The following is an 18,081-nucleotide window of genomic DNA, read 5'->3' as shown; positions in this document are numbered from 1 at the left end:
TAAAGTTCCGTGGTGGTCAAATAAAGAGCAAGGAGAAGACACTCCACCTGCAATATTAAGATCTGGATTTAATTCAGTTAACAAAAAAAGATTAATATTCAGCATGAATACTACTGTGTTTCCTCAGGCTTCCTGCCCACGAGTGTGATCATTCAAAGCTAAAATTGCAAAGTAGAAAATTACACACATGGGTCCTTATAATTCAAAGGCTGATTTGACCTTCTGACCTAACCAGATCGTTTCTGTGAGGTAGTTCTGTTAAGAGTGTTAGCATCTAGGCTGTGGGTCTGCCCATGGGTCATCAGATTTCCCAGCAGTTTAAGCCTTAGCTTTTTTAGGACGTGATGCTAATGAGTGGTGTGGAACGCATTTTACCCCTTCCCTCACTGTAAGGTTACATTTATGAGAAGCAGATGTGGTCTTTGCAAACTGTTCCTTATAGTCTCTAGTCTTGTAGCAATTTACTGAGATTTTAAAAAAATTCTGAGCAAACTGCTGATATTCTCTCCCCTGGAAAAAGTAAAATATGCTTGTACTCAGCTCCTATTTAAGTTCTTTTCTTTGCCTTAAGGATTCTTTGGGAGTTGAGCCAATGTTCATGCATGCCTGTAGGTTGTCTTGCAAGGATGGTACCCAGCCTTGTGGCTTGTTCTAGTGTGATTTACAATTGCTGTTTTCAAACACAAATTTGCTTACTGACTCTTTTCCTAAAGGTTCCTTTTGTTTTAGTTTGCCCTTTAGTCAAAAATGTCAGCCTTTGCAAGTCTGCTTCTGTGTATTTGTGTATGTGTGTAATTTTGGTATTCAAGTGCTAAACAAACGTGTACTGCAAGTAATTATTTATTGTTCCAAGTCTTTCTGCAGATCCATTTGTTTGGTGAAATGGACTTGTATGTCAGCAATTCTCATCTTGTGGCTGGTGGCAAATGTTGTAAACCATTTTTCTAATGGTATTCAATTAAGTAATATTTCATGAGATCAGAAAGAATCCAAGAAAAAATCTTATGGTTCATGATGATGTAGCTGATTGTGGGAGATGCCTGATGGTGAGCAGGACCTTGAAGCTAGGAAATAGTTAAATTATTCTACTCTGAGGGAGCTCAATGGGGGCTTTTTTTTAACCTTCCAGGTAGTTCTTGCTCTTCTTTCCTAGTATTTAGAGGAAGCTTTTTAACCTGTTACAGCATTTTGGATTTCCTTAGAATATTGATTGTTCTTTGATCTGAAACCTTCAGAAGCAGCTACCTTTTTCTGCTGAACTACTGAACCTCCTCTTATGAAATTCAGTATGTGTTTCTTCCAGGCAGGTAGCCTAGTTTTTTGTACCATCTTCTTCAGTCCTCTAAAGTTTTTAATTCATTCAGTCAGTCAGTCTTGTTTGTTCAAAACATAATTGGACTCTGTCAGGGTTTTGCTTTGGAAAATGCAAGAGGAATTGCAAAAAATAATAATGAAGTTCCTTCCCAATAGGTGGGAAAATAAAACAAGTTCTGACTCCACAGCTCTTCCTCATCTTGAAAGGCATGTGGTATCTCATCACTGTGACACTATTTAGTATGAGAGTCAAGAGGAGGAAGAATGCCATTTTCCCCTAGGTTTTGTGTGTGGTGTCTGACAATATAGATGTCTGTTGAGTGTCTCTTAATAATTCTGGCTGTGCTGAGCTCTCTGGCACTCTCTGTGTCTGCTTTCCACACCAGTGACAAGGGTAGGTCGCTCGTGCCAGGACTGGAGCAACTGCGCAGATCTGTAGGTACACCCACAAAGAAGCCCAGAGTGACAGGAGCCAAGACCCTGTGGACATACATAATCCACTACTACATCAAACAGTCAACCAGGATTTAAAAAAAAATTACAGTTTTTGATTTTAAAAAATGAAAAATTTCTTTTAAGTCCTTTTCAGTCAAAGCCCTGTCGTTTGTTCCTCCTGAGTGCCAAGAGTTTATGTTGGCATCGGCCTCCTGAACCGTAGCCATGTTATTCATTTCAGAATAATGGAAATCTCTGTATGCAATCAAATGGAAAATTAGCTAAAGAAAAAACAAATATATCAGAATTCTGGGAGAATGAGCATAGTGGATGAAAGTAAGGAATAGTAACTGTGAAAATTTCATTAATGAAAACCAAAGCTGAACGTGGATAATGGGAAAACCAAAGCTGAATGTTGATAATGGTTAAGGAATAGAGGCAAAATAATGCAGACAAAAGTTATTGAAGAGACTATTTAGTTTGCATTAACCTTGTCAGTTGGGCTCCATTACTTTAAATTATAGTCAAAACCAGTAAATAGCAGTTCTTGTTACATATCAGTGCTGAGTGAATTAATTGAATGTATTGTAAAGGACATGTTCTTCATTGTTCAATTTTGGATTTAAGTTACAAACCTCACATTGTTGCTCCATTACATTTGAGCATGAAAAGCAGTGTATTAGGAAAAGCACAAAATCGAACTTCAAAATGTTGACTCCTTAATACCTCGTGTTTGTGACTCCTGTTTCCACTAACTTATAGACTGTTGAGATATAGTAATGTATAGATATTTTAGGAGTGTACTCAGCATGAATATTGAACAGTTCTCAAATCCAAACCAGTTTTCATCTCAAAGTTGTACATAGAGTAGAAAGGATGTGTAGTTGCAGGATGTAATTGTAAATAAAACAAGAGCAAGTGAAACAGGACTCTTGGACCTAACAATGAGACAGTCAAGGAAAGATCTTATAGAGGTGTTGAAGATCAAAAATGCCACAGAGAAAGCAAATACACTTATGCAAGGCCTAAAGTCAGAAAATGAAATTACCTGAGCACTTTTAATGCAAAAATAACTATCTACAATTATGAGTCGGTAAAAAAGGTGTGTAATGCATTGTTTTTAAGATGATGTATGTACCAAAATCTTATTTAGTTTTAGGATGCATTTGTCTTAGTTCATGAAGGTGAACACTATAAACTCTTCAGTGCAAGGATTCAGCTTGTGTTCTATAAGTCTGTAAGCCACAGTTTGCTGGAAAACCAGAGTGTATCTTGGGATAGTGTGACTGAGTATTTGCTGTCTTTCCATTTTTGCCCTCCGTTTGCTATTGCCAAGGCAGCTTTCTGACTGCATGGTTTATTAGTTAGTTAATAGTTAGAACCTCCCAGCCATTCTGATGCTGCTCTTCATCTGTTCTCATTAATTCCTCTTTCTAATTACTAGTCCAGTCCAATATGGACAAAACATCAGCAAAAGCAGAAAATCTCTTAGTTGTACAAGTTATGAATGGAGTATGCTCATGCAGCAGAGTCCTACTGCCTAGTTTAAAACATACTTATTTTTTCTATTCATCTTGCATGTATTTAGAGATCAGTCCTGCTGTCATGCATTACCATGCATTTGGCTTCATGAATGCAGTATGCACAGCTTTATTTATTACAAAAATCTATCAGAAAAACCCATTTCTTGTCTAGTTGAATTTGTTGGGGAGAAAAGACAACTAAAAGACAACTTTTGAGGCTGAGGTTATAAACACTCATACAGGTCATTGGCATATAAAATCAAGTTTTCCTGATTTTTTAAAGTTGTAAAAGTATTTTTCATTCACTAATGGACCTTTAGGATACCTCCTAGGGATTTTTTTTTTCTCCTGACCTAATCTAATTTTTTTTGCATCTTTTAAAGCTTAATTTTGACTGAAGAGAGTTCTTTCAACTGTACAACTTGCTCATTTGTACACAGGTACTGTGGTGTAATTTGCTCCAGGCTTATGTGTCAACCTTTATTGTCCCCATGTCTTTAGCCTTAATTATCCCATAAATTACTTCAAAATCCCTAGGTGTAACCTTCCTATTTTTAATTCTTAAGTGATATTTAGTTTTTATTTATTGCTGTAGAAGCACAAAAGAGGCTGTGGAACGTGAGTAGACACAAATTCTTGACCACAAGTCTTCAGAAGAGGTTGAGCAGTAATTATGTTCTGTAGGTTGTCCTTTGAATCTTTTTCTTTACTTCTTTTGTCTAATCTATATCTTTGAGGTCAGAAATGGGTTTATTGTTCACTTAATAGCAACAGGGACCATTCATCCCCTGTGATGTATTGTTTTGTTTGGGATTGCTTTCTCTTTCCATCATGTCGTTTAAGTGCTTTTATACTTTAGGCTTCATTTCCCCACTATATCTAAATGTTGTGTGAAATGGTACTTTCTCAAACAAGAGCCTTAGTTCAATTTATATAACTCCTTCTTCCCTGCCAAAAATCTTGGGGCATTGTCCTCTGAATGTATTCACTGGATTGAGAGCCAGATGCTGCAGACTTTGTATGTTACCCCTATGCTGCTGTTTCTTGTATCCAGTTGGCTCTGGTGACTTTTAACAGCATTTTTATGTAACTCGTGCTTTTATTTGAGCTTTCCAAGCAATTATCTGGACACAGCTATGTGGGTTGATAGTGGGGACTTATTTGTGTCCTCCCTGGGCTTCTTGAATGGTTAAATTTGCATATATTGTCTACTCAGACATTCAACAAGGGCATGAAGGTGTTTGGTGCAAAACTTCTAGTGAGTTGGGCAGTATCAAGAAACAAATGTTAATTGTTTATTGTTATTTTCTGTTGTGTTACTTGGCCATTTGCCTTTTATTCTGTGAGAAGATTCACCCCAAATCTGCATGGCTAAACAAGACACATAAATCCATAAAAAAGTGCAGAGAGCTTTACTTAAAAGTAAAGCTTTGCTTTCAGTTATTTGGGGAGATAAAATCAGTAGCATTAGGTACCAGACATGGAAGAAACTATTTTTTTTAGCAAACACATTGCCAGGTATTGATTTAAAATCAGTCTGCTTCTGGTAAAATAAAGTTTTAAGTATGTGATTTTTCCCTTCCTTACTTAGTTAGAGTACAACACATATTCTTCTGCTGTCTGGAATATGAAGGAAAACTTGATAGTGGCCGTTTCCGGTTAGCTCTCACCATTTCTCTAACTTGCTCAAAGAAAACCAAGTGTTAACAGAAAAAGCAGCAGCTAATTTGGTTGTGAAACTCTTCTTTTTCTAATTTTAGTTATCTCTGCCGTCTCACAAAATAATGTGACAGTATGTGTAACAGAAAAGAGGTTGTGTAGTGGTGACTTACAGTATCAGCTTCTTGTTGGTGTTTATGTAGTACTGCAAGTGGTTTATTTTTTTTAATAAACAAATAAGAGAGTATATATAGCTCACTTTACCTCTTGCTTGTCTCCTTAGTAATATTTATGTTCCGGTTGCAAGAGAAATTTTAAATTATTTTATTTTACTAGTAAGTTAGTAACATGGTATATTTCTGTTTGGGTCTTCTTCATCCCCAGATATGGAAATAATTAGTAAAAAACATTATCCTTTCTCATGTAACACTTCTCCCAAAAAAGTTTTGAAACAAATGCAAAGCCCAGGGACTGTTACACATCATTAGTTACCCTCTTCCCTCCTCACCAAAGCTACTTTGTGTCAGCAATTCTGTGCATGTTCCCTGGCAATGTGCATCTATAATTAAACTCAGCCCCAGTCACAGTGAGTGTGACGAGGTTGGTTTACTCTGCCCTCAGAGGTGTCACGTTGGATGGGAACTTGGAAGGGGAAGATACTTCATCTGTTCTACGAAACCATTTGCAAATACTGCCCGTGTTACAAGCCATAAGGAATATGTCTTTTGTCCCGTCATTATGATGTGTCTTTGGGGGATCAATGGGTCTATATTGTTTTGTCAAAGGTACAGAAACAGATTTATTGATTTTGACAGTACCATAGTCCTATGCCGGATGGGACTACATGTAGGTGAAAAAGCCCATTATTAAAAAAACAATTGTCTCAAAAACTCTGAATGTCTTTCTCCACAAACAAAATCTAGTTTTTGTCCTTAAAAAAAGAATAAAATATGACTATCATGTGTTAGGGTTCCCCATCACCACTACCTTTGACATAATAAGAACATTAGAAATCTTCTGAGTAATCCCCTATAGTCTGTCTAGCCAAGCAGTGTCTCCACCTTATTGTCTCCACTGGTAGAGGGAGATGCAATTAAGAGACCAAAAATATGACACCTGACTGTTTTTTGCAGTCCATTAATTTTGTATTTCTCCAATAACCAAAGTAAATGTTTTAGGGATGATGGCTCACAGATTCATCAATCTGTGTTTGGACATGCTAACACTGTCTCCATAACCAGGATCTTTTGCTAGGATTGGTCTGTTTCTTGTGCATATTATGCTTTCATTTATGGTGTTTTTAAATCTCTCAGTTCCATCCAGTACTTCTAGTTCTATTACAAAATTTTGTAAATAGAGTTTCAAAATCATGTTGAATACATGGGTAGGGCCAAATTTTATATAGCAGTGAAATACTTGTAAATATTAATTTTTCTGTATTATTTTGTGTTCTTTTAAAGGGAAAAATCTAGACTTTGTAGTATAGTTTATAGGCCTGGTATTGAACAGACTGCAACTTGCAGTACCAGTAAATATTTTTCCTGTCCATTTATCTGTTTCAGAAGCCAGATTTTTATTCCAACCCAGACATGATAAAAAAAGAAATCTATGTTGTAATTGTAATTAAAGATGTAAAGTTATGGTTTATTCAATGGTAGTTTACCTTCTCTATTTCTCATTTTTCTATCGTGAATCAAACTTTAAAATAGAAATGTTAGTTTTTACTTAGAATATAAAATTTAAAATTAAGAGTGATTTAGAGGGAGAAAGTCTATCTGACAAGCTATCTAATACATGAATGGGGCAATCAGATAGAAAATGGAAATTAAATTATGGCCTTCATAAGGAACAGGAAATAAGCACTATGGGTAGCAGGGGACACTTCACTTTAGGTTAGAAATCCTGCCCTGTTTGGACCATGAGGCATCACTATGGCAATATACCAATGATTAACAAAGTAAGTTATTAGTGATCAAGCATTCAATATGCTTGCCATTGTGTTTTTAAACCATTTGTAGTCTGGAAATTAGGACAAGATGACACTGAGTATTTTTTTCTCTGCTAAAACACCTTTAGGCATCTCAGTTTTGAATTCTCCCTTACTTAGAACATAGTTCCAAAAGGAAAAAAGAGTATACCTAAAAATAAAATATAAGAAGTGAAAAATTTATATATTTCCTCTGTTATACTTCCATACATGTAGGAAGACTTATATTTTAATTTCATTCACAGATATGGCAATACTGGTAATTTTTTACTATTTCTTATTTGTCTGGTTTAAGTAGCTTTCGTCAAAAGCCCTTTGGCTGACTATTTGGGATCAAATAAATGTGGAGTAAAACTTAACTGCTTTAAAAATATTTACTGACTTTCATGTGACCATTGACAGTGCTGTTGCTGTTGGAGTTCATGACTGTGGATGTGTGTGCTGAAAGCTGTAACTCTCTCTCATTGCAGCTTCTGCAATCAGGAAAAGCTGCCCATCACATTTCAGTCCTGTGTGATCACCAAGGAGTGCCAGGTGTCAGAGTGGTCGGAATGGACCCCCTGCTCCAAAACCTGCTTTGACATGACAACCCCTAAAGGCAATCGCACAAGATCACGGACCATTAGGCAGCTCCCCGTTGGCAGTGAGAGTGAATGCCCACAATTAGAAGAAGCAGAGCAGTGTGTTTCCCAAGGAGACGGCGTAGCACCCTGCATTACGTGAGTTGGTTCATTTCAAATGAACAATTTCAATTAAACGTACAAGGCTGGTAATGGAATATCAACCAAACCATTATTAAAGAAATAATTGGTTGGACTGTAACTTTTTTCTTTATCCCTGTTTATTCAGTGTTCTTGAAAGCCCAAAATCTTCAAATGGTTCTCGTTGTAGTGTAACCAGTTCCTCCTCAAAATAAAGGAATAATAATAAGAATATTTTCTTTTCATTCATTTCAGTTTTTAAAAGACAATATTTGCACGTGTGCAGATTCAGGCAAGATGAAAATAAATTAATTGCATTGATTTGTCAGTGATCTTTTCCCTACATAAAATTTATACCAGAATCATTGTTTTCTGAATTTCTTGTCTGTTTGAGGACCAAATGTTGAACACAGGAAAGGGGTGATAAACATCTGGCTAGCTAACAAACTATATTAGTGAGAGTTGTATTCATCAAAGGCCCTAGATGGGAAGTGGGAGAGCAAATAAAACTTAGGAGAAATGGCAGAGATCACTTTACGATTCAAGAGATTGTTGTCATCCTTATCTAATCAAAATTAATATTAAAGTTCCAGCTGTGTTTTTTCTTTATCAAACTAAGAATAGGGTCTGGAGAAATGTCACTTGATATTAAACATCTTTGACTGTGGCACATATTTTTCATTTAAGAGTTGAAATATCATCTTTCTTTATCTTTCTTTATCTCCAGCTGCATTAGGAAGCACTTTGCTGTATTTAGCCTTAAAGTACTTGTGAGGTAGGGAATTCTTTGGCATTTCTTGCAGTTCATAATCCTGACTGGGTTTTAACTGTGAGTCAAAGATCTTTGCTGTGTATTCACTGATTAGGAAGCTTCCAGATTCTCATCATTCATCAGTACCCAGCAGGGATGCTTCAGTACTGCAGAATGATCTTTCTTTTAACTGTGAAAAAGAGAACTTACTGAAAAGTTTTCCTGAAGTCATAATACAAAATGTAATCATAGTATATATAATAATATACATATAATTACCTTGATATCCTGAAGAGACTTTTTGTTTCAAAGATAACAATAGGCTTTTGGGGTATCTGGGGGAACGGGAGGGGGAATTGTGAGGTTTTTCCCTCATTTTCTGGCTCTTATGTTTCTCCGCATTCACATCTCTTTCATATTTTGGATTTTGTTTATATAAATTGTCGAGCTCTAAACAAATGCTGAGAGTCACAGTCTTGAAAGTTATCTGAACACGGACTACGCGTCTCTGTATATCAAGTTTTTCTCCCTTCAAATAAAATATTTATATATGTCGTATGTTTCAGGAATTGAACAGAAAAGATCTTCCTAAAGAGTAATGATTTTAAGAATTAAATAATACAAAAAAAAGTTTCCATACTCATAAAATGTGAGATGTAATACACTTTTGTGTGTGTTTGGTTTCTTTCATCTACGGTAAATTTCTTGTTTGTATGCAAGAAATTGCGGTGCTCAGGCCTTTTATGAAATTAATGAGTTACTGAGGTGTTTCAGCTTGCATAATTGAATACTGTGTAAGATGGGTGGATGATTTCTAGAGACCCAATTAACTGAATGTGGTGCAGGTATGGCTGGCGCAGCACTGAGTGGACAGAATGCCGCGTGGATCCCCTCCTCAGCCAGCAGGACAAGAGGAGGGGCAACCAGACAGCGCTGTGCGGAGGTGGCATTCAAACCAGGGAGGTGTACTGTGTGCAGGCTAACGAAAATCTCCTCTCCTACCTAAATACCCTCAAGGAAAAAGAAGGTAAACTTGATTCAATTGCAGTTAAATTAGTGTGAAATCAGAGCATGTCAGCGTTCCAGAGCTCTTCCACAGCTTTCATTGCCTTTTGTCGTGGGTGCCTCCTTACCTTGTGAGCTACTGCTATTTTTCAATTCAGATGAAGATGCTTAATTGCTGTAGCAGAGATTCCATTCTCTATACTGCAAATATAGATTCCAAATATAAATTCCTACAAATTGCTATTTCTTAGTGTCTACTGAAAAATACTGTGCAGAGTACCTTTCTATAAGAAAGAACATGAAAAGGTGGGTCAGATATCATAGACTTGGTATTTTCATCTACTGTAAATTTCTTGTATGTCCTTCATCTGGGTGATGAACTTGTGCTGTTTGACATGCAGATGGAATATGTAAATTCTGGCATGTAAGTTCAATACAGAAAAATGTAAAAATATTATTAGATATAATTCACAGAGAATAGATTTTTTTTCCTTGATTTGGTCAAGTTTTTAAGTAGCTTTCAGTACTTCAGGCCAATATAATTTTATGGGTTTATTTACCTAACTGAAAGAGAGAAGAGATTTTTTCTTGTCACCATTAAAGCCTGCACAGCTTCTTAAGAGAGAATAGCTTAGAACACAAAATCTTTAATTCATTTCGTAGTATACGTGTTTTAGAACAACACTTGAGTATTTTACATTACATCTACTTCTGTATAGTAATGCAGAACTATAGATTCAGAAATCAGTGAATTAAGCTAAATGCATTTAACTTTTAAACTTAATTTTATTGTATTTCATGCAAACACACATTACAGGCATATACTTCAGGAAAAACAACATCAATATGCAAATCCTATGTAATACCACATTTTGTCCTGGGCTGGCCAAACAGCAGACTAGCAAGGTTCCTGCGGTGGTTTAAAGGTACTCTCAAACTTGCCGTGGAGGTAGAGTTTGTGGGGAATGTTAATGCCAACATCCATTTCAGAGTGACTGCTCGGATCAGTAGGGTGTGACTTGCGAGCTCTGCAGCCCCACATCTGTATTTATTAAAGAAGAAGCTTTCAAGCCTCTTTGTCTTATGCTAATCAGCTCTGCCCAAGGGCTTTTAGTAAATCGCCTCTGCTGAACAAAGTTTAGATGCCTCTGCTGCAGTGTGAACTACAAAAACCTCCCAGCTAAGGAGAGGTAACAATAAAACCAGTGGCAGCTTACTGTTCAGAATGGTGATTAGGATTTTGGTAGGCTGTGAAGTCTCGCCAGATTAGGCGTGTGTGAAATTTACCCTTATCAGACTGTGACAGGAATACATGGAGCCCATCAGGAGGTAATCTCTGCAGGCTCCTGAAAGCTGATTAAAATGTAACTAGACTTTGGATGCATAAACATGAGAACAGTTTTTCAAGAGCTCAAACTGGGGGTGAAGTGGTTCTTAGTTTAAAAAGGAGCTCTGGGCTGTTTCCACATTAGGGGACAGATTTTCAGAAGAGGTGCTGCTCTGCTCATCCTCCCTCTCTCTCCCCCCATAGAATAGAAAAGCAATGTGTAACTTGAGGATGGGAAAAAGCCAGGGCACACACCCACCAGATTATGCTGTGGGAAAACGCCTTCATCTCAGCATAGTTTACTGTTGGTTGTAGCAAATGCTGTCTTGGTCAGGCTGATTTAAAGACCTTCCTTCTCATATTCTCATGGTGGCGTTTCCCTGTTATTTCAGAAAGTCAGTCCCAGAGCAAGTCGAAGGCTAGTGCTGCACCTCTGCTATCAATCACTTTTGAAATAACAGGTAGGTAAATTAAAGCCTCCAACCTGACCTTTTGGTTAGAGCATGCAAAGGAGGTGATGCCCTTTTTGGGGGACCTTGTTTGCTATATGTGTACACTTAACATGTTCATGTAGCTCTGAAATAGTTAAATGGATTTGAGCATTCCCAGGAAATTTCAGATCAGTTTGAATAATTCTAGCTAAGGAAGCTCATAAACCAGCTGGGATGCTGGACCAGTTGCCTCTTCTACTCCTGAACCATTTTAGCTAGTGACTGCTTTTCCTCTCACTTCTGAGCATCAGGAATTGTATTTCAGCTTTCATCATAGCTGCTGTTTTCAGTCCCTTCTGTAGATTTAAAACACCAAGTTAGGCCTCTGGTAAAAATTTGAATACTGAAAATTTGAATACTGAAAATTTGTACTTCTAATACTGAGCTGATTCAGAATCACACTCACTCTATTCAGGTCAGTAGGAAGAAGAAGGAGCATTGGTTGTAGTAGTTAAGCAGTGCCAATCAAGTTTCCTGGAGGCCACAGTCACACTGCCATTTACTTGCCACTGACATGAATTGTTTCATCTCTGTTCACCCACTTAACTGGTTTAGTCATGAAGCTTCCCTTACAATATGAGGTGGACTGTTTCATCTTATTCCGAGTACCTTTAAAACCCTCGATGTAGAATAAAGAAAAGGAAAGCTCCTTTGTGGGCATAAATTTATTCTACATCTGCAAATACACATTTGTTGCCTTATTAACCACAGGGGAACTGCTTACATGCATGGAATTGTGCCATTTCTCAGAGCATAGGGTTCTGAATTATCTAATGTTCTTTGATGAGAGAATTCAGCATTATAGAAAATGAGAAGAAAATGCTATTTACTTGTTGGTCATAATGTGTTTTAGGCTTGGGTTTTTCTTGGGATTTTTGAGTGAGAGTACTTGGAGAAATTTCTTTGTGTTGTTTGCTATGAAACCAGTGTGGCAAATGACCAGAAAGAGAAATATGAAATTTTGTCTGCTTATACAGTCACATACAAATTCAACCTCTTTGCCAGCCTGGTCATTACTGAGCACTGGTCTCTTGAGTGCCTTTAAAGAAAGATGAAGAGTTTTATGTCTTTATAAGTGTAGCAAATGCATAAAAACAGAACTGTTTCTTTTCAGTTTTTAAAATGCAGTAATTCAAGGAGGTATTTTCTAAGGATATAAAATATATTCCACTAAAATTTCCTAATATAGGAGATTATTTGAGGAATGGATAATTAAATCTTACTTTACTTTTTAGGTTACTAGCCTCAAACCTGAAATTCCTTGAAAACTGAATCTAATTTATTAGTTAGACTGAAGGAGAGAGATTGTCAAAATGCATTAACTTTTCTTTCTAATTTTGGCCCAAAATTTGGTCAAATTTCACCCAGATCTTGTAGTATTACACACAGTCTAATTAGCATTCATCATTACTTCCAAGGAGTAAAGAACAATCTTTATTGCTGACACAAGAAAGTATGAAAGGGCAGAGATAAAACAAGGTTTTAAACTGTAAATATATGCATCCAGTATCGTCTTATGTCAGTGTCTTGGCTAAACAATACACATCAAAGCCTATGCTCAATCACACTTTTGTGATGCTGAAAGAATTTAATTTAAATTCATGGGAACAAGATGGCCATAAGATGCCCAGACAAAGCTGTTTTCTTTTTTTACTGTCATCTCAGGAAAATAATTTTGAGTAATCCTGCATTGAATTCTTCCTAACTGCTCAATGATGAAATCATTTTTTAATAACCTGAAATAGAACTTTTCTGTCCTATGGCTGAATTCTTTTGTTGTAAAAGCAAAATATAAGAGATAGCATTTGTACATCACTCAGTATTCAAACACAGCATTTGGAAAGCATTTTGGCATATTTAAAGATTTATTGTTACCTGTGATATGAAAAAACTACTACTGCTAAAAGCTTCCTGATGAAATATCTTTGTTATTTTTCTGAGTAAAATTCCCTGAAATAGTGTGATGTTAAGTTTTTTATCATGGTGAAGGCTAGAGATGAAGCATGGAATTCCTCAGAGCACTTTCTCTATTCCCTGAAGCAAGACAGTCTAGAGGTATGATTGGCCCTTAATTTCACCTGTCTCACTTTGGCAATTCCCCAGTTAAATAAAGGTTAAAAATGTATGGAGAGCAGTTAGTTACTGTTTTTCTTTTTTTATTAGAAAGTATTCAATACAAATTTAACAGGAAAATTATGTTTATTTATATCAATTTTCTACACCAAATATGCATATTATTTTGATTATCATATATGTTAGGTGTGCATGTTTAAATTACTGTAAATTTCAATTATATGTCATAAAATTTAATTTCAACATACCATTATGCAAATGTTGGAATATTAGAGTATATATTATTCTGTTTCAAGAGATTGGTATGTTAGAGACAGTAATATTAAATAATATCTGCCACCTTCATGCCTTCATTATGTGGAGCAACACAGTGTAAAACTGTGCCAAAGGAGGCAACATTGAAAACCAGAACAGGATTTTTCATTCCATTTTCCCCTTAAAAAAGTGAGAATTGGATTCTTTTTCTGAAAATGTAAAGATCAACTGCTTAGAAAATCTGAATGGAAAGACATGCACACATGGCTACAAGATTGACTGTACTTTAACAGCCTGGTGTTTACTTTCACATTCCATAAGTGGTTATTGATCTCATCTTTCAGACAGATATTTTGTCATATGCTGTATCTATTTAATCTGGGAGTCTTTCCATCAAAAGTGGTAGCAAAATTAATGATGTAACTTCCCACAGGAAAAAAAACTACTGAATAGAAGGAGAGTATTTAAAGTAAAGGAATTTTATGAGTCCTCAGCCAAAGTAAAATGTGGCAGACTTCTAGCAGATATTCTCTGCTTACTGTAATATTTTGTCAAGTCCTGTATTATGAAAGAGAATTAAAATCTTGCTTTCAATTAAATGGTACATTTGCAGTTTGAGTTCTGTGCCTTACTCTGGAACCTAATGGAATTTTTCTGTTACTTGTACTACCTGTAAAGTCAAAAGTATATAAGGAGAAGGGTGATTTTGGTTATTGATCTTTAAAAAACAGAAAACTCTGCTTTCACATGTGTCTCTATGGATTAATAACACTTAAAAAAATTAATTGTCTTGTACAGTTTTTACAACTTCATATACACATGATGTATACATATTTATCAGTGTATATATGGCAAATACAAAAAATATAAATAGCTGAAACAGAGCTTTTCTTGAGCTGAAGTTGCTGCTGCACAAATCCTGCTGCTGAGTGTGCACTTGATGGTCTTTAGAGTAAAAGAAAAAAGTTTTTGCCAAAATTTTAGCTGTGTTTCAGGTTAAAGCTTAAAAATAATCTTTTAAATATTAATTAACCAGGCCTTTGAAGTTATAGTATCTTATAGCTTACATATAAAAGTGCAAAGGGGTTTATGCAGCTTTTTGTTCAGTTTCTCAAGAGGAGAAGTAATGAGATGACAGGACACAAATTTATGTAGAATGCAAAGTGGACAATTGTTGTGTTGGTATAATTTACCCCTCAAAGGAAAGGACTGGGTCTGAGGGCATGCTGCAATATCTACAGTCTTCCCATCTCCACATAAAGGGATTTGACTTTGTTCATGCAAAGAGTAAACTGACTTCCATTGAACTTTTTTCAAGGCAGGCATTTTTCCATCACATCATCAGATTAAAATGATGAGATAGCAGCCTTTCTCACTAAAGGATGGTTCTGTCCACTTAGAGTTGAGGATTATGACCAGTGACATATGAGAAATACTTTAACTTTGTTTTGACAGCTTCAAGGCCAGTAGACCGTAAGCTGTGTACAGGACCTCTTCCCAGCACCTCCCAGCTGTGCCACGTTCCCTGTCCTACAGAGTGCGAGACCTCGGCGTGGTCAGCCTGGGGACCGTGCACCTATGAAAGCTGTGATGACCCTCAGGCCAAGAAGGGTATGTAACAATTCAGCAGAGCCTTTTAATGGTGCTATTTACCATTCCTAAGTCACTAGGTTATGCAAGCACATGAAATTTTGTACCAAGAAGTGTCTATCTAGTGCCTCTGGGCATCAAAATAAAGTCATTGAATTAGGACTGCATTTGACATCACTGTTACACCAAAGGTAGCAAAAATGTAGCCTGTTTACTAGGCTCTCAAGATCAGTTTGGGTTTTTGCAGGTCAATTTGTTTCAAACCTTCCTCTCAGATTGAAAGGGATATATTTTGTGTGCTCAAATCACAACTTTGGCACTGTCTCAAATGGAGGACAGAAGCCTCCTTTGAGGTATGTAGTGTGCAAGACAATCAAAGATTTGCAGTTCAATAATAGCTTAAGAATTCACCATTAGACCATAAATCATGATCTGGCAAAGAGATGGCACCATTCACTGTTGATTTGTGATGCTGTTTTACTTATGACATATGTGCTGGTTTCAATTTCAGCATGTTTTACTACTTATTGCCATGCAGAAAAGATTGTAGTAACCTGACATCAAAACAGGAAAGCAAGAATACAGTGACAGGGACCTCATGTTAGAAGTCTGTGGGCTTCTGGCTGTAAATGAGAAAAACTGGCCAAGTCATCACTGCAAAGTGATTATCTGATAAAATTGGGAATACAGACTTGGTCTCTTGATTGAAAACAGTCGTAAGAAAGGGCAGCCACTGGAAGGAGCAACTGTGATTACTGTGTTTGCTTAGCTGGATATTTCTGGCATGCTGCTAGCTACACTTCTGTCTGGGCAGCAGTAATACAAGTTTTACAAAGCTGTTTTGTGGAGCTCTGACCCAACCTTGATCAGTTCAAGAAGGAAAAAGCAGTTCAGTTGTGCAAATCTATCAGATTAAGTCTCGTCTGAGTACAGCTGTCAAGTAGTCTGTTATTTCTGCTGCTGTTCCATCACTGAAAGATTTGCTACATTTTCAGGGGTAAAGTTTAGGTTTGAGAGACTGATTTGGACATCTGTCTAATAGAAGTACATTAGGATGTACTTTGTGCAAGCCTTTATTCCTGCACACATGAGCAGGGATCTTTTCTCAACTGCCTTTTTTTTTTCCTTATCTGGAAATTTTTACATTTTATTTTGTAATTGCATTGACAGTTCTTCTGAGAGAATGATGTGAAAATTGTGCAGGCACTCCCACTTTTAGCAGCATGTCTGCCTACATATTTCCAGATCATTTGCATCCTTTGTTGCTGTAGATATTGGAGTTCTTTATTTTTGAAATTGTATCAGCCTTTTGTGTCAGGCTTCGTAAACCTTTTGCGCATAATTTGGCTGAACTGTTCAATTTAGAAAAAAGGAGAACAAACAGCAACTGAAGATAAATGGAACAGTATTTTTAAAGTAAATACTTACTTTAATTTAATTAAGAGGCGTATCTTCAAAGAATCATGTCTTGCACATGTGTGTTTGAAAACTCTTCTGTTCAGTTTATGTCTCGGTAGAAATGACGGAGTATATTATATGTAGTATTTTATAAAATATATCTGTATATTACTAACTTGCCTGAATACTGATATAAAACAAAAGAGACTGTGAAAAGATGTGAAAAGAGAAACTATTTCTTGAATCCATTTAGTTTGGTTAGGTTTTCTGACTGTGTTAAATCTGTTTTTTTTTCAAAGAGCCATCCTGAAAAGAGAGAGTGGGTTGCTTTTGGTTGCTGGCATTGGCCCAGTAGATGACACAGTGCATAAAGGCTCATCAGTTTGTCCATTCCAAAATAAGTTTAGGTAGTCTTAAGGAAATTTTTAGATGCTTGCAAGGGAATATTGTGATGTTTATTACTGAAAATGTATTCACAGGTTTCTTTTGAGTTTATTTTCATGCTTTTGTTTTTCTCACAAGTTGTCTTTTTATTCTTCTATTTTATTTTGGAGGGTTGGAGGGGGAACGAGTGTTTGTAAGCTGATTTCACTTGATAATCCATTTCTGTTGGAACATACCTGAGAAGAAAAAAAAAAAAACTTATTTGAGAAATGGTGACCCAGCAATGTAGTCAAGATTTATAAAATAAGATGGATCTTGCAAGAGTGACGGTCAGGAAATGATCCTGTCTCCTTCCTGGAGTATGCATGACTGTGATAAACAGGGGTTTAAGGCAAAGCGTCCTGAGCCTGAAACATTGAAACTCAAAACATTAAAACCTGTAAAATTTTATCTCTAGTTCTTTTTTATTGAGTTCTTCTACCCAAATATCTAAAGTGCATTGCTCTGCCGAGTGCCTGTGGTATGTTTTACAGAGAAGACAAACAGAACTGTTTACTCAGGTGTAGACAGATAAAAAGTGCTTCCCTTCACATTTTTAGACTTAAATCGTTATTTTCATGGACATTTCAGGCTTTAAGCTGAGGAAACGTCGCATCACCAATGAGCCTACAGGAGGAACAGGAAACTGTCCTCACCTTTTGGAAGCCATCCCATGTGAAGAGCCCTCCTGCTATGACTGGAGAATCACAGGGCTGGAGGAATGCATTCCTGACAATGAAAAGCCGTGTGGCCCTGGCACACAAGTTCCTGTTGTCGTCTGCGTCAACAGCGATGGTAAGACGGATGCTTTTCCCTACAGCCCACGCCAGCCAGAGTGAAGATACTAAAATGTGGTCCAAAAGAATATCAGTTGTTGTTCTCAGCTTTCTTGGTCCTTAAAACCAAGCTGTCTGGAATAGATATAAATGTCCGTTAATACTGGAGAGGAAGGGTAAGACCTCTAGTTGCTCTAGGACCAAGCTCCTCACCTACACTGTGTAGGGTTTCAAAGCCTCCCAAAGTGACTTAGAGAAAAGTAAAGAGAAAACAGCTATTGTTTGCCAGTAGATTGGATTCATGCCTGCAGTGGCTTGACTGAATTCCCTGATGTAATCCCACTAACAAAGCTGATCCTCTGAGCCTAGAAAC

The 18,081-nt window shown here is 36.7% G+C and overlaps 1 protein-coding gene across 1 annotated transcript in view; it reads left to right on the top strand.

Moving 5' to 3' along the window:
• THSD7A (thrombospondin type 1 domain containing 7A) overlaps positions 1-18,081 on the top strand; it is a 189,075-nt gene that overhangs the window by 80,674 nt on the left and 90,320 nt on the right. Inside the window, exons 3-7 of the mRNA XM_050971430.1 lie at positions 7,389-7,637; positions 9,216-9,397; positions 11,095-11,163; positions 14,977-15,132; positions 17,524-17,727. Coding sequence (XP_050827387.1) covers positions 7,389-7,637; positions 9,216-9,397; positions 11,095-11,163; positions 14,977-15,132; positions 17,524-17,727 — 860 coding nt within the window. The remainder of the gene's footprint in view (positions 1-7,388; positions 7,638-9,215; positions 9,398-11,094; positions 11,164-14,976; positions 15,133-17,523; positions 17,728-18,081) is intronic.

Source organism: Serinus canaria, chromosome 2 (genome assembly GCF_022539315.1).
Source record: "Serinus canaria isolate serCan28SL12 chromosome 2, serCan2020, whole genome shotgun sequence".
Lineage (NCBI taxonomy): Eukaryota > Metazoa > Chordata > Aves > Passeriformes > Fringillidae > Serinus > Serinus canaria.
Note: the sequence above shows the minus strand (reverse complement) of the source record. Positions and strands in the feature narration are given on the sequence as shown.